The sequence below is a fragment of the Panthera onca genome, chromosome A1 (assembly GCF_046562875.1).
Source record: "Panthera onca isolate mPanOnc1 chromosome A1, mPanOnc1 haplotype 2, whole genome shotgun sequence".
In the NCBI taxonomy this organism is placed as follows: Eukaryota; Metazoa; Chordata; class Mammalia; order Carnivora; family Felidae; genus Panthera; species Panthera onca.
The window spans coordinates 92,621,320-92,633,557 of record NC_138339.1 but is presented as its reverse complement, the minus strand read 5'-3'; the positions used below and the strand labels follow the sequence as shown (position 1 = coordinate 92,633,557).

Sequence of the window (12,238 nt, the reverse complement as noted above, 5' to 3'; positions counted from 1 at the left end):
TCACAGACAGGGAAGGACAATAGCACCCAGTAACAAGGGAGAACACAAAAAGGAAATATAGAAAGAGAGTTGGTTTAGATGGGTAGTAACAGAAGGGGAATAACAAATTTGTTATTTGTAGGTTTAGATGGGTAGTAACAGAAGGGGAGAAAACAATGGGAGAGACTTGAGGGACACTTAAAACAGAGTTTAGACTTTCTGCTTAAAGCAAAGAAAGCACTCACATAAACAATGGGGAAAAAAACCAAAAGCACTTATGATATAGCTCCTTGACAGTATTTTATAACAGTAATAATAGCTAGCAATATTGAATAATTTCTACATGCCAGGTCTTCTGTATTTTACATAGTTAATTTATTGAATCTTAACTCTCCAATGAGGCAGATGCTTCTATTCTCCCCATTTGGCAGATGAAGAAACTGCACTACCACAAGGTTTGGAGGCCTACCTAATGTAGAAGATTATATAGCAGTTTAATTACAGAACCTGGAGTTGAACCCAGGCAGGCAGGCTCCATCATCCATGCTATGAATCACTATATTACACTTTATTCCAAGAATCAAGTTCTTTGTAAATCTGTGATCATGATTAAGAGATATAATTAGTTGGGACTAATTTCAGAAGAATTTAATTTTTTCATATGAGGCACAAAAGTTGAAAACGTAAGATCCAAATAAAACAAATTTGCCAGTTTATAGTAGGATACACAGCAATAACTTGTTAGGAGTTAACACAAGTGTTTTCATCTTAAGCTTTTCTCTGTTTATTCCTAGGCACTCAAAAGGTCAATAACTAACATTAATGAACACCTCGTCCACTGGTTATTGGCTTTATTTTAATGCATGAAGTGTTCTGTGCTTTAACAATACCTATTTTATTGATTATCTAGTGCTTACCTAGTTATTTGAATATTCCTCTACTATTAATAAATGAGTTCTCCACAGTCATGAGCAAATGAATGAACAACAGAGTGAAATTTATCACCCTAGAGAGTAATAAATTCTCATATTTTCAATCTGACCTTTATTTGGCCAAGGGGTGTGTGTGTGTGTGTGTGTGTGTGTGTGGTCAAATTGTATAGATGGAATTTATGTCATTCTTCTCCACAGAATTTACCGACAGAGAATGAAAGGCAATTGATCATTCGTTATTTAGAGATTTCTCCCTTACGCTACTCATATAGACCACAAACCATGTGGTGGGAACAGTGAACTTTGTGTTAATTTTCGTTTTTTACTACTTGCATTGTTCACAGTTTCAGACAAGTTCTTACAGGTAGCATTAAAAAAAAACATGTATAGTCTGTAAACATTATTCTCTGAACTACTTAGTTTCTTCCTTAAAATATTTAGATTTAGTGAGCTTAGTTCTTATGACCCAGTGCATTAAGACTCAAGATTTTATACACAAAAGACTTGACCACACAGCTTTTTGTTAATCCTGCTGTTAAGACTAGATTCTACATGAATATATATTTATATCTGAACAAAGCTTTTGATTTCCTTGTATCTGTAAACATCTAGAACAATAAATAACCCTTGGGTAATTTGCCTTTTGAGATCATTTTGTTCCAATATCTTTTTACATAACAGCACAGTTACTGAGTAATACTTGGAGTTTTAGAAACCTTCCAATTGGATACATTGGATTCCATCTCATATCTGCCTCTACACATCTAAAATTGTGAAAAGAATGATAGCTTAGTAATAAATATTAAGGACTTGGATGTCACTTATCTTAAACTCATTTTTAAGGAGATGATAAAGAATCTCATAATTTATATCATAATTGAGGTTGATGGTAAAGCTGTTTTTTTTTCATTAAAAAACCAATACTTTGTGGTAATGTTAATCATCTAAATAATTCTTTAGGAAGGAAATGAGCTTTCCTAGAACATAGCGTAAATGGAGATTTTTAGATCATAGAATACTTAGCCCTTTCCTTCTCAGAACTCCTATTCTTGGCAAAACAAACAAACAAACAAACAACCTTTGTGTTGTCATCATCTTCCTAATGGGGGCCAAATCAAGGGATTATAAATCAGGTAGGGAGTCCCCTGCGGACTTTATAGATTTATTTAAAAGATCAAGTTGCTAACTGCTGTCCGTGCAGATAACAATTTAAGAAATAGGATGAGATGGAAATAGAGTGGGTGTAGACTCTGCAAAGGAACTAACACTAATTTAGGGACAGAGGAAGAACCCCATAAGTACCAAAGTTGAAAGATTCCTTGATTAGTTGTGGGGAGACTTGTGTTCTGGCCCAGGTCTGTCAGCAGGCAGCTAGGATCTTAAATGTCACTTCCTCGCAGTGGAGCATGCTTAGTAAGAGATTGGACTAGTTTCACTCTGAGGGTGAGCTTTAAGTAAGACAATTTATTTTATAAGCCAAGAATTTAATAGAATGGAATTATTCCCTTGATACTGTATTTAAAGGTGATTATGATCTTAGTAACATTTAAAAGACTAACTTAGTGCAGTTAATAGTGTATTTTTATTTAATTTTGTTAAGTGCCTTAAATCCTGTTTTGGGGCAAGTTATATATAGATTAGTAAGATGATAAAGAAATGTATGACAGCTATGACCACTATAAATTAGAAATATATGACTGATTTCTATCATAAATACAGTAAATATAATATTGTATTGGTTATTTTAGATTTATTTGTATCATATGAGAGATTTTATAGTCCAGCCTTTAAGAAGTTAAATTTCAATCTTTAACAATAAAGAGCATTTTTTTCTTAAAGTGCATAGTATCTCCATATCTTCCTGAAATTTTCAAAATGACTTATCCCCAACTGAATCCACAGTGCTATGTTGACAGCTATATCATTTCTGATACATGTCTGTATTGAGATATATGTTCCCAGTACCTTGACTACTAACACACTAAGTGTTACATACACATCATTTTGTTAAGAATTATTATTTCACTCCAGCTAGAGGCTACTTTTAACTTGTTCATCATATTTTCATGAAGTAGGATTGTTTGTGTATGAACATAATTTCTATCTATCGTTATTGCCAGCACATTGTCTAGCCAATTAGTCAGGACTGGAAAATGGGAGGAAGTGGTGGGAAAGGGTTATGGATTCCTGTAAGAATAAATGTCATTTATTTTGCATATGATACTGTTAAATTGCACTCAAGGTATTCTTTCGCCTTAAAATTTTAAGGGCTTAAACAGAAAGACATTCTGCAGATTAATACTTTAGGTGGGGGTTAGGTGAACAGACCAAATCCTACCCCCCCCACCCCCACACACAGGATATAATTAAGAGGTAATGTTTCACTGCAAAGTGATTGCAGCTGGATTTGTTATTATGATGAAAGCCTTTGGTTCAAACGCTGAACCAAATGAGGGTCCTTCAAGTGTTAGACTTCTTCCTGCTCCAGTCTACTGAAATATATATATTTTTTAATTTTCACTTCCTCTTTGAATTTTATTTTCATTTCCTCTAAGGTAATGTGGCAGTTATCTTAAATGTTTTTCCTCTTCTGACAGGTAGATATAAATTCTTTCAATTGCTCTTCCTAACATTGGTCCGATCTTTTACCCACATTACCAATTCTAGTCTCCTTTTGCTCTTAATTGCTTACCTTGCTATACATGCCTTATTCTATTACTTATTTTGTACATATTGAACTCTAAGTTACAAATACGTTAAAATGAATGCTATATTTTTAGTACATAAAGATGAGCATTTTTAAGCCATATCTTTGTTGTGAAACATTGTTAAAACTGTATACTATTCTTTGTATATAAACTCATTCTAATTATCTCACCTATTGAAAAAGTAACCAAACCACTTGTAAGGGTTTCTTAGCCACACTCACTTATTTAATAGACTTGGTTGAGTTTTTTAGGACTGTTAATTTTGTATTTTCTATTTCTCCTAGTCAAAGTGGAAAAAAGCCCACCTGTTAAGGGCTCCCTCTCTGGAAAAGTCAATCTCCCTTGTCATTTTTCAACCATGCCTACGTTACCACCCAGTTACAACACCTCTAGCGAATTTCTCAGAATCAAATGGTCTAAGATTGAATTGGACAAGAGTGGAAAAGATTTGAAGGAGACTACTGTTCTTGTAGCCCAAAATGGGAATATCAAGATTGGTCAGGGCTATAAGGGGAGAGTGTCCGTGCCTACACATTCCGAGGTCGTCGGGGATGCCTCGCTCACCATGGTCAAATTGCGCGCAAGTGACGCGGGCCTCTACCGCTGCGATGTCATGTACGGGATTGAAGACACACAAGACACAGTATCATTGGCAGTGGACGGTAAGGCTTTCCAAATCTGTAAGACATGATACCTGGTTCAGAAGTGTTGTGAAGCAGTACTTGAAGTAAATGGTGTTCGGAGTTTGGACAAGTGGAAGAAACATCAGTCATTTCAACAGTTCATGCCTTTCACCAAAAATGAACTGTTACTTCTTTAAGGGTCAAGGAAGGTGACATTTTGCACAGCACCTTCACTGATTCAGGAAAGTGCAGTATAATGGAATTAATGAATAGCTCAAGACATGATAAATAGTTCAAGAACTAATTATTTCCTTACTTTGACCTACCTGTGATTACTTTTTAAGACCGTAAAGGCTGATCTACATTTTAATTTTTACGACATGTGTGTATGCACACACACATGCGCACACACGCGCACGCACACACACACACACAAAACTTTTCTCCTTTTTCTCACTGTCCTAGCATAATTATTAAAATCTTTGAGTTTCTTTTTAAGAAATATAAATTCTACCTTAACTTACATTGAAGAAATAGGGTATTTAATAAGTATCATGGTACATGTCACAGTGCCTTAGAAAGGCCAGGACCTAAGAAACATTTGCATTGGATCAAAATAAAACTCGGTGAATTTTTTGTTTTAAAGGTCAATACACTAACTGTTATACATTAAGGCTTGCAATGAGGCATTTTCATTTTAGCCCTCTTTCAGTGGTGGTTTGTATGTCATTTGAATTTAAGTTAGGAGACAAAGCAAAGAAAAATTGCTTTAATTGGGTACACACATAATACCATAGCTCTTGGAAACAGAGTATTTTGGCAAGTTATTAAGCAAAATTCTAATACCCAGACATGATAGAACAGATTTTTCTTCCATCCCTCCATTTTCCTATAAAATATTTACCTTTCAGAAATATATACAGAGGGTTTTATTAAAACTTTCTTCTGTAGCCAAAAGGAAATACTTTGAATTTCAGATGCAGAGAATTAATTTACTATACATTCTTTTATGTTCAGATTCTGTTACTGTCTCCTGTCAATCTATTTTTATGTTGTGCAGGCATCCACTAAATATCCTGGGCTCTTCAGTCTTTTAACCTTTTTATTATTTATTTTAGTTAGCCTATGATTGTTTTGCTGTACTGATTTTTTTTTTAATCTGTGTGTGTGTATTATATTTATATTTTATATAAATAGATTATTAATAAATTATAAATATATAGTAGTGGTATATGCACACTATGTATAAATTTATATATTTTTTTAAAATCTCTAAAGGAATTTAACAACTTCTTATTAATTTCACCATTAAAGAATTAGCAATGGATTTTCCCCTTGCCCCTGTGAAACAATGAAAATCCTCCACTTAATCTCCTTAGCCCCATGAGGTCTTCAAATTATCCCAACAACTGCAGATACTTATACCAACTGATATTCCCTGCCCTGCTCTTGGAGGCCCCTTTGTGCCCCCTTACAGTCTTCAGTGCACATGGAAGATTTTTAATTATCAAGAGGACTGTTGGAAGCTTTGATCGACATAAGACTAATTTAAAACCATTCAAATTCTTGCTTAAGCCTTAGAGATCATTATAAACTATCTCATACTTACCAGATAGTATGATACACACTTCCTGGCGATTTTAGAGTATTTCTATAAAGGTACAAATTTTTGGAAAGGCATTTGATGAATTTTTCATTGCACTGTCAGAAATGGGAAAATGAATGTTAGTTGTCATTGCATCTACTCGGTGCCTGTGCAGGTCTTTTTGTGTTGACACTTATCAGAGGTGCTCATCTATGACATGGCTAGTCTGTTCCCCTGTATTTAGTTTATTGGCACATAACCTGTCTTGCAAGAAGGAGACATTTGAAGGATGGGCATATGGAAGACAGTCTTATAACTAGAAGTCAGACTGTGGGACATAGACTGTTGTCAACCCAAGGGAATTACTAGGAATAAAAAGACAGTGGAAGATATCTTGGAAACCAAAGTTCATTCTGCATAACAAAAAAAGTGGTCTTAGGCAATTTGACCCCTAATAAAATCTCATCCATAAGACCCAGTTGCCCCAACTTTTATTTTCTAGTGACTTCCCAGGCCCCTTACCTTGATTCACTTTGCAGTCTTACAGAAACGAGTCACCACATTTAGTGCAATTAAAGATGGAGATGCTCTTGTTGAAGTAAGAGGAGAAGACCAAAACCTCACTCCTAACCCCACCCTCATCCCCACCCAGTTACTCATCCCTCAGCCCTCTGACAATTCCTTGAGCCCTGGAGAACAGCTCTAGAACCACTAGACTATGCAACTCCTAACATACAGCAAAGTGGAGTTGAAGGCAAGTACCAAGATGCCTGGCTTCAACTCAGGGGAATCTGGGTAACTTTACTTTAAGCCTTCTTTGGGATAAAAATCGTACATTTTATTTGTCTTAGTGGAAACCCTCAGTTATGCTAGTCAGATGGTGAATATGATAAGCAGTGGGTGGGAGTTAGTAGCCTATACAACATTTTTAAAACTTTTGCCTAATTTGACTTTCATATCAGATAACATAAGCAATATTAGGTACACTTTATTGTGGGGGGGTGGAGATTAACTCAGTATATGATTAAGGAACAAATTAGTAATTGGATCAAGCCTTCTCACTCATACATAGTCCATTGTCTTTTTCTTCTTAGTATATTGTTTCTGGAAGTAAATATCTCAATGTTTTATGTTTGGAGGAAGCGGGATTAGTGAATGTTCCATGTGCTTCTATTCAGTTGGGCCTGGGTAAAATAGGGCAAGTTGACCTCATGGCCCCCTTAACTCTTTATCTCCTGCAGGACCTACTCTGTTTAGTTGTCCAGTGTTCCCATGATAATGTGAATACCACCTGTAATTGGAGAAGCTGTCCACCCCTTGGAATTTTAGTGGCCTAAATCTTTTTCTTAGATTGTTGACATGAGAGTAGAAAATTCCCGGTTAAGAAACTTTCTAATGGAGCACAATGGGACACCTGGGTGAACGGGATTTCTGGAGCTCCTCACATCACCATAACTTTATGTAATGCCACATAAAATGAAAATAAAGTATCACCATGGTGTTATTACCATGGGAGCAATTAATTTGATGTATTACATCAGTGAGAAACTTTGCAAATTATGGTGGGATATTTGAACATGCCAGTAATTGCTTGTGGCTCTCTTTGCAGGGGTTGTGTTTCACTACAGAGCGGCGACAAGCAGGTATACTCTGAATTTTGAGACTGCACAGAAGGCTTGTGTGGATATTGGGGCAGTCATAGCAACCCCAGAGCAGCTCCATGCCGCCTATGAAGATGGATTTGAACAGTGTGATGCAGGTTGGCTGTCTGATCAGACCGTCAGGTGAGAGGTCTGGGGGCCACAAGCTGTAATTCATTAATTTGAGAGTAAGAATAAAGTACTTCTTACTAGTCTTTTATTTCCCCAGATATCCCATCCGGGCTCCCCGGGAAGGCTGTTACGGAGATATGATGGGGAAGGAAGGAGTCAGGACCTATGGATTCCGTTCGCCTCATGAAACTTACGACGTATACTGCTACGTGGACCATCTAGATGGTACGATGTTTGAATTTCTAAAACTTCATTGGAACTAAGGAAATTGAAGAAGGACTGGGAGCACGTAGGAATAGAGCAAATTTTCATGCTTGTTTGGATTCCAAACAGCAGCATTTAGTTTAAATGACCGTATGATTGTGGTAAAATAAGCTTAAATTAAAGTGGAAAGAGAAGGAGGAGTGTCCAAATGGTTATGCAGGTTAGACATTTCTTTAGTTAATGGCAGGTTTTCTTTCAGGCATGCTGCTATTGGACTGTTTCCAATACACTTTTAGAGCCTTAAGAATAGAAAGCTGTAAGGGTGGTACCTATTCTTGTGAGAACTTCAGGTAAAATGCTGTGATGACAAACCACTATGAATCCAAGTGCTGATAAACACCCAGAGCTCAACTAAATAGTGTAAACTAGCCCAGGAAGGATTCTCATGTTTTATGTCTTCTTGTGGTGACTTTGCTACACTAATATTCAGAGCAATCATACATTCATTCAAGCAACCAACACGTTAAAAAAACCACCTACTGTATGATAGGTACTCTGTTAGTCATTAGGGATATGAAACCAGGTAAGATATAGACCTTACTTCAAAGATGTTTTGAGTCTGATTGATTTTGGCACTATCATTTCTCACTAGGCATGAGTCAGAGGTTCTTAAAGGCCAGTGTGAGTTCAGTAGTGGCAAAATCACCAGGGGGGCACAATGCAGTTTTACTATAAGACACATGGAATAGAAGTTTCTGTGAATTGAATATTGAATTGGCTTGTACTTTTAATTTTGGATGGGTGCATGTGAAAAGAAGAATCTCAGCTTTCTTATGTGTAGAATAAAGAGGGTTAGACTAGATAGTTTCCCTGGTCCCTTCCAACATTAAAATTCTATGATTCTGTGTTTCTGTGAGTTGAATAAACAAGCTCAGAGACTGAAAACTAGGAACTAAGTAGTTTATGTTTTCCTAATGCTCTGACTAAACTTGAATAAGAAGGTCAACTTACCAGAAGGCTGCTTAAGTGTGGTTTTCTAGCATCTTACCATTCTTATTATAACTACCATTTAAGAATGGTAAATGTATTTTCTAAATTAGAACTTTGGATTTGAACAATTTCCATTTTTGTATAGGGACAAAGGGAAAACATCTACAAAATCCAACCTATGAGATACATATATCTCATAGGTTGGATTTTATGGATATATATGCTATATATGCTATATATATACTGAATTTTTTATATTAAATATAATTTATTGTCAAATTGGTTTCCATACAACACCCAGTACTCATCCCAACAGGTGCCCTTCTCAGTGCCCATCACCCACTTTCCTCTCCCTCCCACCCCCATCAACCCTCAGTTTATTCTGTTTTTAAGAGTCTCTCATGATTTGGCTCCCTCCATCTCTAACTCTTTTTTTTTTTTCCATTCCGCTCCCCCATGGTCTTCTGTTAAGTTTCTCAGGATCCACATATGAGTGAAAACATACAGTATCTGTCTTTTGATTACAAAATATGGATATGTGTATGTGTGTGTGTATGTATATATATATATATATATATACATATATATATATATATGTATGTATATATATATATGGAATTTGAATGTTTTTGTTTTAGTACACAAAGTTGAAAGAGAAAGACAAAAGAATCAGTATAAATACTAATTCAAGCACTGGCTGAAATTTCTGTCGGCAGAGTAATAAAGCTTTTATTTGTTTTATAGAAGAAATTTGACAGTTCTGGAGGATATTCAGCATCTTTACAGTGATATTGTTCTAGAAATTTTTTCTTCCTTGTTTGTTGTCCCTTGGAATAATTAGCAAATCTTTACACACTGATACTTTCCTTCTTGCCCTGAAATTGGACTGGTGTGCAGGGAGAGGTTAAAGAGGGCTTTAGTGAGTGAGGATGTATGAGGAAGATCACAAGATCACTCTGGTAAAGGTCTCTCTCCTTTTTTTTTTTTTTTAATTTTTTTTAATGTTTATTTATTTTTGAGAGAGACAGAGAAAGAATTTGAATGGGTTGGGGCAGAGAGAGAGGGAGGCACAGAATCTGAAGCAGGCTCCAGGCTCCGAGCTGTCAGCATAGAACCCGACGCAGGGCTTGAACTCACAAGCTGTGAGATCATGACCTGAGCTGAAGTCGGACCCTCAACCGACTGAGCCACCCAGGCGCCCCTCTCTCCTTCTTTTACTGAAGTATATGCCTTTCTTTGAAGTAAAGACCATTGGCTAAACTTTGAATTGATAAAAATTCGGTAGAAAGCTGACTTTAAAGTTACATCTGATGTTTCAATTGCCACATTGATAAAAGATTATTTGAAGGTGAGCCAAAATTCCTCGTAAGAGAAATTTATTATTATATTCATGGGTATCATAATTACTACCTATATTTTATTGTATTTTTGACAGCAAAGTATATGTGCGAGAGGGAGTAAAAATTAGAGATATTGATGTATTCAGAATGCATGTGATGGAACATACATCCAATAATGAACTAAGGTGCAGGAGCTTTAGATCAGAAGCCAAATTGTTCCAGATGGTCTAATGAAAAAGTCAATTAAGTATAAAATGAAGTGTAATTTAAAAAGATAATTAATTTTGTGTTAATTTAGTCATTTAAAGCGAGAGATATTTAGTTGATGGATTGTCAATCCTCTTTTTTTCTTCTTGTTTTGTAATTCACATTCATTCTGATGTATGTATGTCTTTAAAAATTCAAATAATTATACTCTATTCAATCCAGTTTATGTGGGGGAGAAGAAACTATTCTGGGTCTTACTCTAAGATGATTGTAGCACACTTATACATATGAACATAATATTCAATTCTATTTCTTAAAAAACCTTGTAAATATAAAATAGCAATTATATTAGCTATATCCATGAGCAAGGATTCCAGTATTAGTTGTGTTCTTGGAAATGGTCTAGACACTGTGTTGGCTTATTAGCCATGATTCGATAACAGAACACTGTTACTAAGAAATTAATGGAATTAAGATTCTAAAGTAGGAAATCTAGAAATTAAGATCCACAAAACAATCTATTAGGAAGTTTAATCTGTGTTTCCTGGTGAAATAGATTTGGAAACATTGAGAGGGTTCCTTATTAGGAAGTTTAATTTGTGTTTCCTGGAAATGTAGGTTTGGAAAACTTTGAGAGGCTTTAGAATAGAGCTGAGATGATTATACAGTTCAGAAAATCAAGTAAATGATTAGAGTTATCTAGAATGCTGAGAGAGCAGTCTTGGGAGGTAGTTAAGGTCCTCGTAATAAAAGAACAGGGGTGCACCTGGGTGGCTCAGTCGGTTAAGTGTACGCCTTAGGCTCAGGTCATGCACTCACAGTTCATGGGTTTGAGCCCCTCGTCAGACTCTGTGCTGACAGTTCAGAACCTGGAGCCTGCTTTGGATACTGTGTCTCCCTCTCTTTCTGTTCCTCCCCCACTTGCACTCTGTCTCTCTCTCTTTTAAAAATAAATAAAGATTAAAAAAAAAAAAGGAACGGGAAGGACCTCCACTTCATCCCAGCTCTATCACTTACTAGTTGTGAGATCCTGAACAAGATTTCACCTCTGTTTCAGTTTCTTCTCTGAAATGGAGACCATGAGAATACTTACCTTTTAATCATGGTATAAAGATAAAGTGAGTTAGTGTGTAAATCTTTTATCACAGTGTGTGTCACAAAGTAAGTGCTCAAGAAATAATAGCTTATGGATATACAAAATGTTCTTTATTTCCACTGAATTCATCAAAAGAAGAAATGACTTTAAAATGGCAACTTTAGATGCACCCGAGTGGCTCAGGAGGTTGAGCATCTGATTCTTGATTGTGGCTGGATTCATGATCCCAGGGTAGTAGGATCAAGCCCCATGTTGGGCTCCACCCTGACCTTAGACCCTGCTTAACATTCTCTCTTTCTCTCTCTCTCTCCTCCCTGCCCCGCCACTCTCCCCTGCTCGTGTGCTCTTTTTCTAACATAAAAAAATAAAAAGTTTGCAACTCTGTGAAATAGGTTTTCTGACAATGAATACTGCTAAATACAGAAATAATCCTCACAGACTATAAAATTTCTTCTCTGGAAGTTTCTTAAAACTAGAATTTTCCTAAGATGTTCTGAGTGCAATGCTCTGTCAAAGTCAGAGCCATGGTACTTTGAGGTATATAGAAAATAACTGGAATGGGTCACTTTATGAAGAAGGGTGACTTTCATGTCAAGTCATTTTGAATATGATAAGTTGCTTGAACATTAGTGAAGAATTAAAATTAGTACAGTGGCAAAAAGAATTCGTATGTTATTCCTCTTAAATTGTTTACAACAAGTATTCTCTGATTAGAACTTTAGCTTCTTAAGTCACAGTGTTCAGGAATTAATCTGGTATATGATTCCCCACAGAAGGTCATGGGCGCATAAACACGTCTACT

At 36.0% G+C, this 12,238-nt stretch overlaps 1 protein-coding gene across 5 annotated transcripts in view; it reads left to right on the top strand.

Annotated features, from left to right (window-relative positions):
* VCAN (versican) overlaps positions 1 to 12,238 on the top strand; it is a 120,114-nt gene that overhangs the window by 12,958 nt on the left and 94,918 nt on the right. For all 5 annotated transcript variants that reach the window (XR_013556167.2, XM_060637747.3, XM_060637744.3 and 2 more), the window contains exons 3-5: positions 3,904 to 4,281; positions 7,437 to 7,611; positions 7,697 to 7,824. Coding sequence is in view for 4 of the 5 variants with exons in the window: in XM_060637747.3 (XP_060493730.1) it covers positions 3,904 to 4,281; positions 7,437 to 7,611; positions 7,697 to 7,824 (681 nt within the window). In the remaining variant the exon portion in view is untranslated. The remainder of the gene's footprint in view (positions 1 to 3,903; positions 4,282 to 7,436; positions 7,612 to 7,696; positions 7,825 to 12,238) is intronic.